Consider the following 20,153-nt stretch of genomic DNA (forward strand, 5'->3'; position numbering starts at 1 on the left):
TATCATTCTAGTGAATCTCCCCTGCATCCTCTTCTTCAAAGCCTTGACATCCTTGCTGAAGTGTAGTGCCCAGAATTGGGACACAATACTCCAGCTTCAGCTGATTTATAAAGGTTTAGCATAACTTGTCTCATTTGGTAGCTCAACATACACCCGTGGCACTTTTAAATGTTGGGTTTTTAAAACAAATTGTATCCACAGAAGTTTTTTTTTAAAAAAAGGAACCGAGTCAAAAGTTGGTTAAACTGCTCATGATGACTTTTGTAAACAGTATGCAATTCATTCGCCTGTCTTGTTAATCAATAAACGCCACACTCCTATTGTGATGGGCGAGTGTGGTCCGGTGGTGATGAGACTGACTAACGCTTCCCTGCCAAGCAGAATGAATATGAACAGAGATGCTGCTGTGTCTGGAGAGAGCATTATGGGCCGTATACAGGTCTGGGGTGGTGGGGTGGGGAAATATGCAGAATTTTGAGCTGAAGAATTTATCATTAATTGAACATTAAACAGTTTAAGCGCAATTTTCCTGATAGTGTATCGATTCCATTTCGCCTCCTTCTGAGAGTGAGATGGTTCGGTTGTTTAGCAAACAACGGCAGTGGTGAAAAGCTGAATTTCTCTTGTTCCAGTGACGCTGCGACATTCCTCTTTACTTTAATGTTGGATAAGGACTCGTCCGGCCGAAGATTTCATGAGGAGAACTGAGAGGGGACACCACGATGGAAGGCTCTTCATCTCCCCAGACCTCTAGGCAGTCGTCTCGCAAGCGGGAAAGGAACGTGGAAAGCCAGGGTAGGTCGCGCGTCCAGGCGAACAAGCCCGTGAGGAAAGTGCGGCGAATGGCAAGGTGGAATACCAAGGACTACACAGTCCACGATACCGACAACGACATGCTCTTGATCATTTCCAACGAGAATGAGGTGCAGAGGAAGCCGAGGAAAGCGTTGGGGAGGAAGAGCAACCGCAAGTTGAACACGAAGTGCAGTTCTCACAGCAGTAAGGTTTCCCTGGATGATCCAGGGACAAAGGAGGCCACCTCTGAGGGCCCAGGAGGCCAGGATAAGCTGACGGATTTAGAACTGGAGGCTGACGAGCAAGAGGCCTTGGACCGATGGGGCCAAGATCTTCCGATCGAAGTCTTGGTTCACATCTTCCATTATGTGGTGTCATCGAATGGAGCCGTACCATTTCTCTGCAGGTAAAGGCATGGTGAGAGGGAGGGAGAGAGAGTTTTTAACTTGTTGAGGTGAGCCCATTATAAACAGTGTTGTGCACACTGTGAGGAACACCGGCCCTGTACATGTATCTGTGTCAAATATTTATCCCCTTCCCTTTTAAAAGCTATTATGGATTCTGCTTCCCTCACCAACGCTGGTCGAGCATTCCAGGTCCTAACAACCTTCCGGTAGTTGATCTTGGTTGCCCTGTGCAGTTGATCGGGGCTTTCTGATATCATCATTTTCACATTACTAATGATAAGATCTCCTTGGATCGTCATTGACCCCTTCGATTCGATCCCTATAGTTTTGGATGGTCAGAGAGGGCAGGAAGCCCCTCCGTTACACTCTCCAGATTACTGCCCTGGGTTTTAGTCTGCGTGTACCGTGATTTCATCTCCTCATCCTATCTTTTTTTATAAACAGGATGGCCCGTGTGTGTCGCCTGTGGTATGGAGCTGCTGCCAATCCCAGCCTCTGGCACAGGGTTACGGTCTCCTATTGCTGGGTGGAACCTGGAAAGAAACTGGTGCCTCCAATTCAGAGAAAAATCCAAAACACCCTCAACTGGCTGAGAGACAACAGGTTGGTATGAGTCTATTGGTCGAAGGAACCAGCTGGTTGCTCTTAATGGGGAGGTTGATGTGTCGTATTTTCAGGTGAGGTCAGCTGCTGGACTGGTAAACAACTCTTGCATTTTTAGAGCTTTTAACATAGTAAAACGGAAGGAGGCATTAGGACAGGTTACCAAGAGCTTGGTCAAGGAGGTAGGTTTTAAGGAATGTCTTAATGGAGGAGAGAGAGGTGGAGAGGTTTAGGGAGGGAATTCCAGAGCTTAGGGCCTTGGCAGCTGAAGTCACAGCCGTCAGTGGTGGAGCGAAGGGAGTGAGAGATGCACAAGGCCAGAGTTGGAGGAACGCAGAGTTCTCGGAGGGTTGTAGGGCTGAAGGAGGTTAGAGATAGGGCGGGGCAAGGCCATGGGGGAATTTGAACACGAGGATATGAATTTTAAATTTGAGGCATTGTTGGACCGGGAGCTTAATGTAGGTCAGCGAGCACAGGGGTGATGGGTGAACGGGACTTGGTGTGAGTTAGGATATGGGCAGCAGAGTTTTGGGTGAGTTGAAGGTTATGGAGCTCCAGCTCGAAACCTCCCCCTCCTCCCATTAAAAACAGCACCTTGACCGAACGATGGGCCACCCCACCTACCCTCTCCTCTCCCGGCCCAGACTCAGTTTCCCATGTGGGTTCCGCAAAGCCCCCTGGCCTTTTTCAGGTTAAAGACGGTGAGAGGTGGAAGGTTGTCGTTACTCCCACTGGTAGCAAAGAAAAAATAAACCTGGGAAGATCATGGAAGTCATGATCACCTGTTCAGCGCTCTGGTCAAACCAGACCTTGAGCACTGTGTCCAGTTACGGTCTCAAGGGAGACATTCAAACACTGGAGTCAGTATAGGGAAAGAACACCAGAGTGGTGAAAATGTGGAACTCACTACCACAGGGAGTAGTTGAGGTGAAATGCATTTAAGGGGAAGCTAGATAAGCATATGAGGGAGCATGGAATAGAGGGTTATGTTTATAGAGTTAGATGAGGAAAGTCTGGGGGAGGCTCGAGTGGAGCATAAACACCGGCATGGACTGGTTGGGCCGAATGGCCTGTTTCTATGCTGTATATTCTAGGTTTAAAAAAACCAGCTGCTGAAACGGCTTTAACATCAAGACAGGCGCTGATTCTCAGAATTCAGGGGCTCAGGTGGCAGCAGAGAATCGTTCCCTTCCCGCTAAGATGGCCAGCATAGGCACTTTTCAAAACTGAAGGAGTCAGTCCTCGAGGTGGGAAGTTGTGGTAAAGTTGCAAACTGATTTAATCTGCATTTGTTTTTTACATGCAGGTTTTCACAACTTCGGGAGTTCTCTCTCTGCCACTGGAACAATCTAGTGAGTTACACCATGAAGGTAAGCTCGACACTCGAGGGTCGCTCTCCAGTGGGATTAGCAGCACGTGGTTTGTCTTCAGTGCTGTTCCTAAAGTCGTATTTGAAGGAATATCCACTAATGCTAATTCTTTAATCCTCTGTCACCCAAATGGAAGGGAAAAGGTCGCCAATATTTCTGAACACACTGCGACTGGTTAGAATAATCTTTTCTGCTCCCGTACAGTCCTCTGTTCAGTTTGATCTGTTTTCTTCCCTTTTATAAGCATAGCCTGGGTATAAAGGGGTAATACTAATCCACTTAGCTGGCAACAAGGTATGTATTTAAAGAAGAAAAGAGGCACTGACTGCCTGCTTGTGTGGGAGTTGTTACTCAGAGGACATAAAGATGCTGATGTTGGTAGTGGAATATTCAGTAAGGTACAGTTCTGCAGCTGTGGTTAAGATGCATTGTGGAGGAAGCTTTACTTTGCTATACCTCACCTGGGTTTGCTTGATGGGGCAGAGAATTGGCAGCTTTACCCTGTGCTGTACATGACAGGATTCCTTGATGTAAAGGGATTTTCATCTGTCCTGTCCTTTATCTGGTCTGTATCACTTAATGCTGAGGTCGGTTGTAAATTATAGGGAAGGGTTCCAGTCTGTAGCTTTCATGAGTCCAATTCCCACAAGGTATTGGTGAGACCGCACCTGGAATATTGCATACAGTTTTGGTGTCCATACTTAAGAAAAGACATACTTGCTCTCGAGTCAGTACAAAGAAGGTTCACTCGGTTAATCCCGGGGATGAGGGATGGACATATGAGGAGAGGTTGAGTAGATTGGGACTCTACTCATTGGAGTTCAGAAGAATGAGAGGTGATCTTATTGAAACATATAAGATTGTGAAGGGGTTGGATCGGGTGGATGCAGGGAGGATGTTCCTGATGATGGGTGAAACTAGAACTAGGGGGCATAGTCTTAGAATAAGGGGCTGCTCTTTCAAAACTGAGATGAGGAGGAACTACTTCACTCAGAGGGTGGTAAGTCCATGGAATATGCTGCCCCAAAAAGCTGTAGAAGCTACATCATTACATAAATTTAAAACAGAAATAGACAGTTTCCTAGAAGTAAAGGGAATTAAGGGTTACGGGGAGCGGGCAGGAATTTGGACATGAGTCTAGGTTCGGATCGGACATGGCCCTGTGGGTAGCGGAGCGGGCCCAGGGGCCGTGTAGCCTGATCCTGCTCCTATTTCGTGTGTCTAATTCTGTTAGATTCAGGAGATGGTTCTGTGATAGTAGATTGGTGGTTAGGATCAGATCAGCCATGATCTTACTGAATGGCGGAGCAGGCTCGAGGGGCCGATTGGCCTACTCCTGCTCCTATTTCTTATGTTCTTATGTTCACACCGATTCATCTGGCATTACCTCATCCTGTTTGATTTGGGAGCAGAGTTCCAGGTCTCACTGTTCCAGCATTTTTACAATATCAGTGTTGCTGTTTTTCTCTTTCCAGGCTGTCACTGAGTCCTGCCCTCACTTAGTCTCCTTGCGATTGACCAACTGCACCGGTGTCACATCTGATGTCTTTGAGGCACTGGCCACCCATTGCCGGAAGCTGGAAAGTTTAAACCTGCAGCATTCCGTGGTAAGAGGGCGACTCGCGGGTTGTACGCTTGAGTTGTGAGCGTACCCTCTAGTTATTGCACAATCGTACCAATTTGAACAAGAAGGGGAGTTCAGTCAGCCTATTGTGCCTGGGCTGGTGCTAATTCATTCTCCGTACCTTTTATATTTTTTGTCAAACTTGATCTAATACCTGCTTAAATGTGGTTGACTCCACTCCAATGGCCACTCCATATTTTCTTGTGTGGAAAAATATATTCTAACCTCCCCGACATAGGCCGGAACAGGGAGGAGGTCCTGCTGAAGGAGTATCAGGAGTTAGGAGCTAAATTAAAAAGCAGGACCTTGAGGGTAATAATCTCTGGATTATTGCCCATTCCACGTGCAAATTGGCATAGAAGAGGTCAGATCAGGAGAATTAACACATGGCTAAAAGGCTCATGTGGGGAAGAGGGGTTCCTTTTCATGGGACACTGGCACCAGTACTGGGACAGGAAGGAGCTGTACCGATGGGACGGGCTCCACCTGAACCGGGATGGGACCCGTGTCCTAGCGGAAAGGGTAAACAGGGAGGTGGCAAAGGCTTTAAACTAGTAAGACGGGGGGAGGGATTTACAAGAAATGAAACCAGCCTAAATATAGACAAAACATAGAAGGAGAGCATAGGAACGAGTAAAGTAAGGGAGGACATTGATGACCAGGGAATAAATAGAGTTATAGAACAGGAGTGTAAAAAGATGGTTAAAAATAAAGTGAAAGGAACTGCTATTAAAAATGAGTTAAACTGTCTGTACAGCAATGCACCCAGTGTCCGTAAAACAGGGGAGCTGGAGGCAATCATGCATTGCGAGGAACCAGACATAGTAGGGATTACTGAGACATGGCCACAGAAAAATCAGAATTAAACATTGCAGGGTATAACATATTTAGAAAATATAGAGAGGGAAAAAGGGGAGGTGGAGTAGATGTACTTATTAGGGATAACATACTGGCAGTAGAAAAAAGTGACGTAGCTATCAGCAAAACAGAAATAGAATCCATGTGGATAGAGATAAAAAGAAAATAAAAGATAATAAAGGATCAATCACACTAATCGAGGTAGTCTACAGACCACCTAATAGTGGAAGGGAAGTGGAGGAAGAAATATGCAAACAAATTAGGGAAATGAGTAGAAGACACAGAATAATAATCATGTGGGATTTCAACTACCCCAATATTAATTGGACAGAAGAGATAGGTTAAGGGAATGTAGTTCCTACAATGTGTACAGGACGTCTTTCTAACCCAGTATGTAAAAATCCCAACAAGGGAGGATTCACTATTGGATCTAGTAATGGGGAATGAACCAGAGCAGATAAGAGAAGTAAAAGTAGGGGAACATCTAGGCAATAGTGACCATAATATAATACGCTTTAAGATAATAATTGAGAAAGACATAAGTATGACAAAGACCAGGGTAATAGATTGGAGAAAAGCTGATTTTTGAGGGGCTGAGAATAGAACTTGGGAAAATAAAATGGGCAACAATATTGGCAAACAATGATGTAGAACAGCAATGGGAACATTTAAAGCGGTGTTCAACAGAGTCCAGGAAAAATATATTCCGCTAAAAAACAAAAATAAGCTAAACACTAATGAGATACCGTGGATGAATAAAGCCATAAGGGAAAAGTTGAGGGTAAGGAAAAAGGCATACATTAAGTACATGGGCAGCAAGGGAGAGCATGACAAGAGAGAATACGACGAGATTAGGAGAGAAGTCAAAAAAACAATTAGGAAGGCAAAGAGGAACTATGAAATTAAATTATCAAGGAACATAAAACAAAATAGTAAAATATTTTACAGGCACGTAAATAAAAAAGGAAGGTCGGGATGGGAATAGGGCTACTAAGGGATGGGCAGGATAATACGACCGGCAACGATAGAGAGATGGCAGAGATATTAAATAATTACTTTGCTTCAGTATTTACCAGGGAGATACAGCAGGTGGAGATGACATTGGATGATGAGATTAGTAATGAGATAACTGCATTTAAAATAAAACGAGGCGATATATTAACTAAACTAATGAAACTCAAAGAGGATAAAACCTCTGCGCATTTTAAAAGAATCTAGGGAAGAGATAGCAGAGGCATTACTACACATATTTAGTAATTCGTTAGCAAAAGGTGTAGTGCCAGGAGACTGGTGGATAGCTAACTTAATACCTTTATTAAAGAAGGGAGTTCGAACATGTCCAGGGAACTAGACCAGTCAGCTTAACATCAGTGGTAGGAAAAATAATGGAATCCCTCCTAAAGGAGAACATCTACAAATCAAAAATATAATAATAAATAGTCAGCATGGATTTCAAAAGGGAAAGTCTTGCTTAACCAACCTAATTGAATTTTTTGATAAGATAACAGAGAGTAGACAAGGGTCATGTAGTAGATGTAATTTATCTAGATTTTCAAAAGGCCTTCGATCGGGTACCACATAATAGACAAATGAATAAGGTCAGAGAATGTGGAGTCAGGGGACAAGTAGCAGAATGGATAGCTGGCTGGCTTCAAGACACAAAGCAGAGAGTAGGGGTAAAGGGTAGCTGTTCAGAGTGGCAGAATGTGGGAAGTGGTGTTCCACAAGGTTCAGTGCTGGGACCACTTGTTCACAATTTATATTAATGATTTAGACTTTGGAATCAAAAACACAATTTCTAAATTTGCGGAAGATACCAAATTGGGGGGATAGTCAATACTGAGGAGGACTGCAACAAATTACAAGAAGACATTAATAAACTTGCAGAATGGGCATATAATTGGCAAATGAAAGTCAACACAGATAAGTGCGAGGTATTGCATTTTGTTGAGAAAAACAGGGAGGTCACATATATTAATTGGAAAATAAGAATCTAAATGGGGTAGAGGAGCAAAGGGATCTCGGAGTACAAATACACAAATCAAAAAGTATCGACACAGGTTAACAAGGCCTTTTTATAAAAAAAAATTTAAAAAAAACAAGCACTAGGGTTTATTTCTAGAGGGTTGGAATTGAAAAGTAGTGAAATTATGCTAAACTTGTATCAAACTTTGGTTAGACCACATTTGGAGTACTACATACAAATCTGGTCACCATATTATAAAAAAGATATAGAGGCACTGGAGAGAGTGCAGAGAAGATTTACAAGGATGATACCAGAAATGCGAGGGTATACCTATCCGGAAAGGATGAACAGGCTGGGTCTCTTTTCTCTTGAAAAGAGAAGGCTGAGGGGGTGACCTAATAGAGGTCTTTAAAATCATGACAGGTGTTGATAGAGTGGATACAGAGAGAGTGTTTCCACTTGTGGGGAAGAGCAAAACTAGAGGCCATCAATATAAGATAGTCACCAAGAAATCCAGTAGGGAATTCAGAAGAAACTTCTTTACCCAGAGAGTGGTGAGAATGTGGAACTCGCTACCACAGGGAGTGGTTGAAGTGAATAGTATAGATGCATTTAAGGGGCGGTTAGATAAGCATATGAGGGAAAAGGGAATAGTGGGTTATGCTGATAGTTAGATGAGGAAAGATGGGAGGAGGCTCGCATGGAGCATAAACACTGGCATGGATTGATTGGGCCAGATGGCCTTTTTCTGTGCCGTATATCCTATGTAATCCTTTTATGCTTTTATTACTAATCTTGCGTTTATGCCGCATTGTTGCCGATTCACCAACTAGTGCAAACAATCTCATCCCTTACTGTGGTTTCTAGCGGTTTTCATACTACTACTATGAGTCTAACTAGTCTATAGTTACCTGCCTTAACCCTTTCCATTTTTTGGACAGGGGTATGACATTTGCCACCCTCCAGTCCTTTGGTGTAATTTCCATTTCCAAAGATTCTTGTTGAATTATTGTATGATTAGTAGGTGTGCTATTTGATTGCTAACTTTCCCCATATTTTGATTTCATCAGTCAGTATTTGGAGTGTAGACCAGTCGGGCCTGGTAACTTATCTTTTTAAATAGTAACCTTTTTAATGCATCTTTTATTTTTAATATTTGTGGCTATTAGTTCCTCCAGTACTCTTGCAATCCTTCCTTCTTCCTCTTCTGTTAATACAGAGGCTAAATACTTGTTAAGCATCTCGACCATACTTTGTCTCCACTATATCACGTTGTGGCCGTTGTCACTGTGTGGCCCACCCTTTCTATGAACTATCCTCTTGCTTTTGATGGGGCACGCTTTGGAATTCCCTCCCTAAACCCAGCTGCTCCTACACCTTCCTCTCTCATAAGACCCACCTCTTTCATCAAGCATTTCTTCACCCCTCCTACTAGATCCTCCTTTGGTTCGGCGTCTATTTTTGTCCGATTACACCTCTGTGAAGTACCTTGGGACATTTTTCTACATTAAAGAGAACTTGGCACTTGATAAATGCAGATTGTTGTTTTATAAAAGTGGTTATTACGCCTTATATTGACTCCCGGTCTTTGTTTAAAATTACTGTCTCTTAGCCCTGTAACCTCTCTCTTTTTGTTTCTCTCCAGTACATTTAATTTCTCCTAGTTCTCTTCTTTCTACTGGCCTTAATTTGGGGAATGGAGAGAAGATGGAAGTGGGTTATGGTGCCAATTTAAAATAAAATGCTGGGGTTGTACAGTGAGCGAGGCAGACGCCCTGGGACCTGGGTTGAAATCCAGTCCAGAGTGGGTGAGATAATCGTCTTCCCTCTGCTGGCTGTAAATGTTCTGTCTGAAATTAGTTTGGACTGTTTAATCCAAGTTTGTGGAACCTTGTAGTCAGTATTAATTGGCCCTCTCACTCAGAAAGGCTACAGGAGGGTTGATGAGGCGAATGGAAGAATGCCACCTTAATGCATTTAAGGGGTGCACTTCTGATGTTGCAGATGAGGCATGTTGTTTGTGGGAGGGAGTTTTATCCTGTACCTGACCCGAGAGTACTCGATGCTGACACTGGGTGACCGAAATAGGAAAGTGCTCCGTTCCCCGGCACTGATATCACTCACCTAGCTGAGCGCAAAATCCACAATAATTTCATGCCTGTTTTTTTTATAAAGGATCAGTGCTGTGACTCTTCTGAAGTCTGTTACTTAATACTTTATTCCAAGGTCAACGGCAGCAGAAAGTATGTTTCTGGAAGTGCAGTGGACGTAGGAACTGCAGCCCTAGCTGAACGCAGCTAGCTCAACACAGACCAAACACTTCTTGTACAGATCAGTACTACAACAACAACTTGTATTTATATAGCACCTTTAATGTAGTAAAACGGCCCAAGGCGCTTCACAGGAGCGTTCTCAAACAAAATTTGACACCGAGCCATATAAGGAGATGTTAGGGCAGAAAGAGGTAAGTTTTACGGAACGTTTTAAAGGACGGGAGAGAGAGGTAGAGAGGCGGAGAAGTTTAGGGATGGAATTCCAGAGCTTAGCGCCTTGGCAACTGAAGGCACGGCTGCCAGTGGTGGAGCGATTTAAAATCATGGATGCTCAAGCGGCCAGAATTGGAGGAGCGCAGATATCTTGGAGGGTTGTAGAACTGGAGGAGATTAGAGATAGGGAGGGACTGAGGATTTAGATTCTTTTGGTCATCAATCTGGTTCAACAATAATCGACTCGAACACTGTTTTCTCGTAGAATAGTCGTTTATTCTTTATCGGCGCCGGAGCACTCGGTCCTGCTGAACTGCTCAGAACTCAGCCGAGTCTGGAGTACGAGCTAGGAGAGAGAGCTACGGACTCTCAAAGTTACAGGTTATATACTTCAAAAAGTACAAATTCAGCAGTTATTACACAATTTCTCTTAGCAATACACATTAACCTCCAATCACATTCTTTCGAAAACAACTTGTATATAATCTTATAACATCAGCAAAGCCCATTCTTTTAGTTCTGCTTTTTATCTAACCATCTGGACCTCGAGGTATCCATCTGGACCTCAAGGTCCAGTGTTTACTTACTATAGCCTAGGTCAACTTGAGTGTTGATATACCTATCAATTCATCCAATGAAAAGCGACGAGTTAAGAAAGTAACTATAGGTTTTTATTGGCTAAATAACAGAGCCCACCCTCGTGGGTGATCGGATCCAACAAGGAGGAATACCAGCCAGTCGACCACCTTTATACCTGGGCAGGTAGGTGGAGCCATGGGCGGAGTCAGCAGTGGTCAGCCCAGGTATAACAGCGTGACAAGAGGCGACCTCGTATAGTGATACAACAGTGTGAACAGTGATAACGATATAACAGTGATAACTATAGTGTAACGATAGTGAACGATAAAAGTGGTTTACCACATTCACCCCTTGTTTAGATTTGAGTCCGGCGGGGTGAAGTGTACTACCAGTTCTGGTAAGTCAGTCTGTCCGGAGGCCTCGTAAGCCTTTCTGATCGTCGCAGCGGCGGTGTTGCATTCTCCAGTGTTGATGCTGGTGTCTGCGTGGTCGGCGAAGGCTCGTGGGGTTCCGGCATGCCGTCTACCCGAGCTGGAATTGGGGGGGGGGGGGGGGGGGGGTAAAGGTGGTGTCTCCGGAATGCCCGTATAGTGATACAACAGTGTGAACAGTGATAACGATATAACAGTGATAGGCCGCAGGTGTTACGCGGTGGGCGGTTTAAAATCTGTTGGTTGTCGACTGTGAGTGGGGGGAGGGGTCCGCCGTATGCTAGCGTGACGCTTTGGAGGTGGGATTGGAAGTCTAGCCCTAGTAGGACGGCGGCGCATAGCTGGGGGAGGACGAGGAGTTTAAAATTTTTATACTCCGTACCCTTAACCGATAGGGTCACAACACAGTAGCCGCTGATGTCTGTGGCGTGGGATCTCGATGCCATCGAGATCCGGTTGCGCGTTGGCAGGACAGGGAGGGAGTAGTGGCTCACCGTGTCTGGGTGGATGAAACTCTCCGTGCTTCCGCTGTCGAACAGGCAGGTCGTGGCGTGGCCGTTTACTCTGATGTCCATCATTGACTTGGACAGGTGATGCGGGCGGGCTTGGTCCAGTGAGACGGAGGCTAGTGTATAGCTGAGCGAGTCGTTGTAGTCTGCGGGTGAGGCGGTAGTCGGGTCTAGAGGCACGGTGGCGGTCGAGCGTGGTGGGTAAAATGGCGTCTCCCACGAGGTTGGACAAAATGGCGGAGAAGATGGCTGCCCCCGTAACTCACATGAGGCACTGCTGGTGTCGGTTGCCTGTATCAAAGATGGCCGCCCCATGACTCACATGTGGGGATGCTGGCCTCTGTTGCCTTGAAGGAAGATGGCCGCCCCCACAGCTCGCATGAGGCACTGCTGGCCTCTGATGATCCACCTCTGCAGGCCTTAGCGAAGTGGCCTTTCTTCATACAGTTTGAGCAGGTAGAGTTCCTGGCTGGGCAGCGCGACCTCGGGTGTTTCGCCTGGCCACAGAAGAAGCAGCCGGCGGCCCGATCGCGGGGGTCCGATGTCGGAGCCGGTACCGGGGGTGGCGGTCTCGATCGGGTCCGGGACGCCGACGCTGAGGTAGGTCCCGGGGGGGTGCTGCGGGGGGTATCGCGGTCGGGGTCGGTCCCAAGTCCCAGGGTCGCGAGTTACAGTACCTTGAGTATGCCTCGAGGTCCCGATGGGCCACCTCTAGAGAGAGAGCGAGGGCTGCAGCTTTGTCCAGGTCGAGGTCCCTTGCTTCCAGTAGTCTTTGCCGTGCAGGCCTTTCACGAAGGCATCGCGGACATTGTCTTCAGTATTTTCTGCCGCCGTTACCGCTTTAAAGTTACAGTCTCTGCCGAGTGCTTGTAGCACCCGTAAAAATTCCTCCATGGGCTCTCCTGGCTGTTGCGGGCGGGATCTTAGGAGGTGTCTGGCATACATGGAATTTACCGGGGTTTGGTACTGTCTTTTCAGCCGGTTGATGGCGTCCTCGTATGTTTTGAGGTCCCGGATGAGTGCGAATACTTTAGGGCTCACTTGGGCGTTCAGAACTCTTAGCATGGATTTCTGAGGCATGCCGGATTCTCCCAGGTAGGCTTCGAAGCAGCTCAGCCAGTGTTCGAAGTCGAGGGCTGAGTTTGCTGCCTGTGGATTTAGGTCCAGGTACGGTGGTCTGAGGGCTCGCAGCCAGGCAGGCTGCTGTGGCTGTTGTAGCTGGGCGTCTGGCTGGTCGCTTGGCTGGTCGTTTGACTGCTCAAGTGTCGACATTTTAAAATTTAGCCAATAAAAGCGACGAGTTAAGAAAGTAACTATAGGTTTTTATTGGCTAAATAACAGAGCCCACCCTCGTGGGTGATCGGATCCATAAAGGAGGAATACCAGCCAGTCGAGCACCTTTATACCTGGGCAGGTAGCTGGAGCCATGGGCGGAGTCAGCAGTGGTCAGCCCAGGTATAACAGCGTGACAAGAGGCGACCTCGTATAGTGATACAACAGTGTGAACAGTGATAACGATATAACAGTGATAACTATAGTGTAACGATAGTGAACGATAAAAGTGGTTTACCACAAGTGTCGACCCGTGATTGAGCACAGCTCAAATACTAGTTAATTATAAAATGACCTTTTGACTTACAGCGCGAAACTGCCATCTCTGCAACCTGCCATGGTCTGCAAAGTAAGGCTGAAGTTCCCCTTTCCTACCTTATCGAAACTAAAACAATCATGACTTGCATGAAGCCATTTTGTACCTGTGCTAGTTACACTGAAGGGTTTCAGACACCATTTTAAATCGTCTGACTGTATTCCAATAAGAGATATGTTTTCACACATTTCCACAGGACGAGGCCATGAAGGGATTTCAAAACAAGAATGAGAATTTTAAAATCGAGGCCTTGCACTTATCCTCTGAACTCCTTGACCTCTCCAAGTTCACCACTCTTGCTCCCTTGATCTTCTATCCATTCAACTCATAGTCATCCAGCTGCCCTTCCTGGCCCCATGCCAGTTAATATTGTCGATGGTTGCCTCTCGGGCACTATCCCAGCAAAATCACTGTTCTCACCCTCTCAAAAACCAATCCTCAACCTTTCCATCCTCTCCTATTACTGCTGCGTCTCCAACTTCCCTTTCTTCGCTAAGGTCCTCAAAAAGCTGTTGAGGCTAGACCAATTGGAGCTTTCAAAACTGAGAATGATATATTTTTGTTAGGCACGGTTATTAAGTGTTATGGAACCAAGGCGGGGAGATGGAGTTAAGATACGGATCAGTCATGATCTAAATGAATGGCGGAACAGGCTCGAGGGGCTGAATGGCCTACTCCTGTTCCTGTTTCTAAATGAAAGGAACCTGTTTTATTGAGTCTTGACTCCTGTATTTTTTGCCCTTCCTTGCAGGTTGACACGGCAGCTGTTGTCAGTTTTCTCGAAGCAGCAGGTTCAAACCTCAAACAGCTTTGTGTGACGTACAACAGTCGTCTGCACAACATCTTCAACGCCATTGTGGTAAGGCACATCGTAGGGGGCGGAGGTATTGGAGCCTGTTATTTTGGGTCTGGGTCTGGGCCTGTGGTGTGGGATGGGGGAAGTTCTGCTAAATCTGTGTATATAAAGTACGTACCACATGGCACACTTGGATTCCACCACCAGAGCACAAGCAGGGGTACAGTTACAGTTATAACAACAGAAAACGCTGGAGAAACTCAGCAGGCCAGGCAGCATCCGTGGAGAGAGAAACTGAGTCAGCGTTTCAGGTCAAAGACCTTTCGTCAGAACTGGGAAAAAACAGGAAAAGGGATAGATTTTAAAGCAAGTAGGGGCTGGGAAAAGGGGGAGGGGATGAAAGAACAAAAGGGAAGGTCAGCGACGGGATAGAAAGCAGGAGAGATTGAGAGACATTGAGAGACATTCAAGGAACAAAGGACGGCTCTGGATGAAGTGTGAATGGCCCTGGCAGAATGAAGGACAGCTGCCATGTGGGAGGGAAGAAAAAAGCCCAGACAAAAGTGTGGATTAAAAAAAAAGATATACAGGAAACTTTGTGCTATCCGGCACCCATGGGACCGAGCTGCTGCCGTTGCCTAAAAAGTGCCGTACTCTCCAGAGTTAATGTTGAGAGATACGGAGATTCTTATCTCCGTATTTGACAACAAACACTGTTGCTTAGCAACAGCTTCTAAACACTCGGGTGTGGCCCTAAAGCTCTGTAGCTGAAGCTGTTGCTATAGCTACAGACCTTGCACAGCTTGACTGTTCAAACAAAGCAAAAAAAACAAACAAAAAGAATAAAAAACGGCTGCTGATTTTTGCCGGTGGCTCCAGATTGCCGGATAGCTCACCTCCGGATAGCACAAAGTTTCCTGTGTGTATGACCTTCCCTTTTGTTCTTTATCCCCTCCCCCTTTTCCCAGCCCCTACTTGCTTTAAAATCTATCCCCTTTCCTGTTTTTTTCCAGTTCTGACGAAAGGTCATCGACCTGAAACGTTAACTTTTGTTTCTCTCTCCACGGATGTTGCCTGGCCTGCTGAGTTTTTCCAGCGTTTCCTGTTGTTATTTCGGATTTCCAGCATCTGCAGTATTTTGCTATCGTACAGTTACAGTTAGGTGGCCGGCTAGGCTGAGAGGCAGTCCGAGTCTGTTTGACTTACGTTGGCCTCATTAATTCAATACACTATATTGTAATAAATAGTTTGCTTAGTTAAAGGTTGCCAGTGGATGTTAATTTATTTTGTGATCATGATCATTTTTTCCCCCTCTTTTTCATGCCCTCAGCTGGATATCATTCCCGTGGCTCAGTGGATTGCCTCTGAGTCAGAAGGTTGTGGGTTCAAGTCCCACTCCAGAGACTTGAGCACATAATCAAGACTGATCCTTCAGTACTGAGGGAGTGCTGCACTGTCGGAGGTACCGTCTTTCGGATGAGACGTTAAACCAAAGGCCCCTCAGGTGGATGTAAAAGATCCTATGACATCATTCCGAAGAAAAGGAGAGTTCTCCTCGGTGTCCTGGCCAATATTTATCCCTCAACCAACCACTAAAAAACAGATGATTTGGTCATTCATTGCTGTTTGTGGGACCTTGCTGTGTGCAAATTGCCTGCAGCTTCAAAAAGTAATTAATTGGCTGAGTTTGTGAAAGGTGCTAAATAAATGCAAGTTCTTTTTTCTTTTTCCTGAACAAGAGGGGGTTGGGCAGGTTTCCCACTCCCAGCCTTCTGTCAGCACCGTCCTCCATTCAGCTGCAGGGATGTGTGAACGAGGAGCTCTCTGAGTGATTCACCTCTTGAGCCCCATTTCCTTCTGCTTCTACCCCGCACATTACCCAACCTCAACTAATGACCGTTCAAAATCACAAGCTCAACACGTGTTTCTAACCCAGGTGAAAGGGTCACAAGTCAGGATAGCAGCAAGGATAGAAAGTGAGGCAGATCAGGGAATAGTACAGGAAACTTTGTGCTATCCGGCACCAACGGGACCAAGCTGCTGCCGTTCCCTCAAAACTGCCGTACACTCCAGAGCTAGTGTTGAAACATACGGAGATTTTCATCTCCGTATGAATCAACAAACCCTGTTGCTTAGCAACAGCCTCTAAACAGTCGGCAAGCGTCTCTGTAGCGTCTCTAGCTGAAGCTGTTGCTTAGCTACAGACGTTGCAGAGCTTGACTGTTCAAAAAAAGCAAAGAAAAGAATAAAAAACGGCTCCTGATTTTTGCCGGTGGCTCGAGCTTGCCGGACGGTTCGCCTCCGGATAACACAAAGTTTCCTGTAATTGTGACTTCAAGCCTGGGCTTTAATGGGCTGTAGGCTGTAAAAGTAAGAAAGAACTTGCACCCCAGGATGTCCCAGAGTGCTTCACAGCTAATGAAGTACGTTTTGAAGCGTAGTCACTGTTGTAATGTAGGAAACGTGGTGGCCAATTTGCGCACAGCAAGCTCCCACAAACAGCAATGTGATAATAACCAGATCATCTGTTTTAGTGATGTTGGTTGAGGGATAAATAGTGGCCAGAACACCGGGGAGAACTCCCCTGCTCTTCCTCAAAATAGTGTAATGAAGGAGTAAGGGAAGAATAAAGGGGGCGAAAAGGGATTCCGACTACTTGACCTATTAGCTGACGAGCAGCTCGACGCCTGATTTTTATTTGACATTGTTACAAGAGTGGACGATATTGGGTTCCAGTTTGCTCACAGAGGAATGGGCTGGCATGGTAGTGTCGGAGGGAGCGAAGCGTTTCCTAGTTGGCTCCATGCTTTACTCACCTGTTTTCTCTGTGCTCCCATCCCGTAGGCTGGCTGCTGCACTGAACTTCGGCTACTAGAGGTGAACACTGAAATCAAGCAGACCAACCCCTACTTCCAGTTCTGCATCGAGATGCTTCAGGCTGGCTGTCCCAAGCTGCAGGTATTTCGGAAGTGCTCCATATCCTGGCCTTTAGACAGTGTGTTCTCCCTTTCAGTACCGCCGCCTCAGAAAAAACCCTCGACCCGTCTGTTCTTACTATCTAATGTCTCATCTCCAACCTCACTTTCGTCTTCAAAGACCTTCAATATGTTTTTAGGCCTATCTCTCCCACAACGCCCTGCTTCAATTCCTCCTATCAAGCTTCTGCCCCTCCCACAGCACCAAAATGGCCATCTTTCTAATTGTGACCAAGGTACATTTTCCCTCTTCCTCCTCCTCCTCCTCGCTCTTTCTGCATCCTTTGGCACAGTTGACCACACCATCATCCCGCAGCTTCTCTCCTCTGTTGTCTAGCTCAGTGGGATTGCCCTCGCTTGGTTCCACTCTTACCTATCCAATCGTAGCCAGAGCATCGCCAGTAATGGCTTCTCCTGCCATCGCACCATTACCTCCGCAGCCTCCCCGAGAATTAATTCTTGGTCTCCTCCCCTTCCTCATCTACCAGGTGCCGCCTTAGAGGGCTTTGGGTCATTTTTGACATATGCTGATTGCACCCACTATTTAAGAAAGGAGGGAGAGAGAAAATGGGGAACTAGAGACCAGTAGTAGGGAAAATGCTAGAATCTATTGTTAAGGACGTGGTAACAGGGCACTTAGAAAATAATAATAGGATTGGGCAGAGTCAACATGGATTTATGAAAGGGAAATCATGCTTGACGAATCTGTTAGAGTTTTTTGAGCAGAATAGATAAGGGGGAACCAGTGGATGTGGCATATTTGGATTTTCAGAAGGCATTCGATAAGGTGCCACACAAGAGGTTATTAAACAAAATTAGGGCTCATGGATTGAGGATTGGTTAACGGACAGAAAACAAAGAGTCGGAATAAATGGGTAATTTTCAGGTTGGCAGGTGTAACTAGTGGGGTACTGCAAGGATCAGTGCTTGAGCCTCTGCTATTCACAATCTATATCAATGATTGGATGAGGGGACCAAATGAAATATATCCAAGTTTGCTGATAATACAAAGCTGGGTGGGAATGTAAGTTGTGAGGGGAATGCAAAGAGGCTTCAAGGGGATATAGACCGGTTTAGTGAGTGGGCAAGAACATGGCAAATGGAATATAATGTGGAGAAATGTGAAGTTGTTCTCACATTGAACAACTTCTCCTTTGACTCCACTCACTTCCTCCAAATTAAAGGTGTTGCTATGCGAACCCACATAGGTCCTAGCTATGCCTGCCTTTTCGTGGGATATGTGGAACATTCTTTGTTCCAGTCGAACTCAGGTCCCCTCCCTCGCCTCTTTTTCCGGTACATTGATGACTGTATCGGTGCCGTTTCCTGCTCTCGCCCTGAACTAGAAAATTTCATTCATTTGCTTCCAATTTCCACCCTTCCCTCACCTTCACGTGGTCCATCTCCGACTCTTCCCTTCCTCGACTTATCTGTCTCCATCTCTGGGGATAGGCTATTGACAAACATTCACTATAAGCCCACTGACTCCCACAGCTACCTGGACTACACTTTCTCCCACCCCGCTTCCTGTAAGGACTCTATTCCATTCTCCCAGTTTCTCTGTCTCCGCCGCATCTGTTGTGACGATGCCACCTTCCATACTAGTGCTTCCGACATGTCTTCCTTTTTCCTCAACCGAGGATTCCTCTCTACAGTGGTTGACACGGCCCTTGACCGTATCTGTTCTATTTCCTGCAATTCTGCTCTCGCCTGTTCCCCTCCCTCCCAGAACCACGATAGAGTTCCCCTTGTCCTCACCTTTCACCCCACCAGCCTCCACATTCAATGGATCATCCTCCGCCATTTCCGCCACCTCCAGCGTGATCCCACCACCAAACACATCTTCCGCTCACCTCCCCTTTCAGCATTCCAAAGGGACTGCTCCCTCCGCGACACCCTGGTCCACTCCTATCACCCCCAACATCCCTTCCCCTTCGCCCAGCACCTTCACGTGCAAGCACAGGAGATGCAACACATGCCCTTTTACCTCCTCCCTTCCCACTGTCCAGGGCCCCAAACACCCCTTCCAGGTGAAACAGCGATTTACTTGTACTTCTTGCAATTTAGTATACTGTATTTGCTGCTCACGATGCGGTCTCCTTTACATTGGGGAGACCAAATGCAGATTGGGTGACCGCTTTGCGGAACACCTCCGTTCAGCCCGTAAGGGTGACCCCGAGCTTCCGGTCGCCTGTCACTTTAATTCTCCGCTCCACTCCCACTCTGACCTCTCCGCCCTCGGCCTCTTACACTGTTCCAATGAAGCTCAGCGTAAGCTCGAGGAACAGCACCTCATCTTTCGATTAGGCACTTTACAGCCTTCTGGACTCGACATCGAGTTCAACAATTTCAGATCATAACCTCGGCCCCAACCATTTTTTCATTTTTTTCTCTCTCTCTCTCTCTCTCTCACAAGGCAGCTGTTGATGATTCTGCCATTTACACTTACACTTCATCTAGAGTCATCTTTTGTTTCTTAACTTGTCCCATTACCACCTCCTTTTGCCTTGCACCATCATCCCTTTTGTCTCTTAATCTCTCCTGCCTTCCATCCTGTCACAGACCTTCCCTTTAGTTCTTTCCTCCCCTCCCCCCTTTCCATGCTCCTACACTTGCTTAAAAACCTGTTCCATCTCCAACTTTATCCAGTTCTAACGAAAGGTCATCGACCTGAAACGTTAACTCTTTTTCTCTCTCCACAGGTGCTGCCTGACCTGCTGAGTATTTCCAGCATTTTCTGTTTTTATTTGTGAAGTTATCCACTTTGGTAGGAAAAATAGAAAAGCAGAGTATTTTTTAAATGGTGAGAGATTGGGAAATGTTGGTGTTCAGAGGGACCTGGGTGTCCTTGTACATGAATCACTGAAAGTTAACATGCAGGTACAGCAAGCAATTAGGAAAGCAAATGGTATGTTGGCCTTTATTACAAGAGGATTTGCATACAAGAGTAAAGACATCTTACTGTAATTATATAGGGCCCTGGTGAGACCACACCTGGAGCATTGTGTACAGTTTTGGTCTCCTTACCTAAGGAAGGATATACTTGCCATAGAGGGAGTGCAACAAAGGTTCACCAGACTGGTTCCTGGGATGGGGGGATTGTCCT

At 46.1% G+C, this 20,153-nt stretch overlaps 1 protein-coding gene across 2 annotated transcripts in view; it reads left to right on the plus strand.

Moving 5' to 3' along the window:
• The window catches only part of fbxl6 (F-box and leucine-rich repeat protein 6), a 54,185-nt gene that overhangs the window by 10,001 nt on the left and 24,031 nt on the right, over positions 1 to 20,153 (plus strand). For both annotated transcript variants that reach the window (XM_085987333.1, XM_085987332.1), the window contains exons 2-7: positions 633 to 1,201; positions 1,647 to 1,805; positions 3,112 to 3,175; positions 4,651 to 4,782; positions 14,028 to 14,135; positions 16,917 to 17,030. In XM_085987333.1, coding sequence (XP_085843459.1) covers positions 723 to 1,201; positions 1,647 to 1,805; positions 3,112 to 3,175; positions 4,651 to 4,782; positions 14,028 to 14,135; positions 16,917 to 17,030 — 1,056 coding nt within the window. In that variant the 5' untranslated portion in view covers positions 633 to 722. The remainder of the gene's footprint in view (positions 1 to 632; positions 1,202 to 1,646; positions 1,806 to 3,111; positions 3,176 to 4,650; positions 4,783 to 14,027; positions 14,136 to 16,916; positions 17,031 to 20,153) is intronic.

The sequence above is a fragment of the Somniosus microcephalus genome, chromosome 5 (assembly GCF_052327205.1).
Source record: "Somniosus microcephalus isolate GS21.2 chromosome 5, FLI_Smic_1.0, whole genome shotgun sequence".
In the NCBI taxonomy this organism is placed as follows: Eukaryota; Metazoa; Chordata; class Chondrichthyes; order Squaliformes; family Somniosidae; genus Somniosus; species Somniosus microcephalus.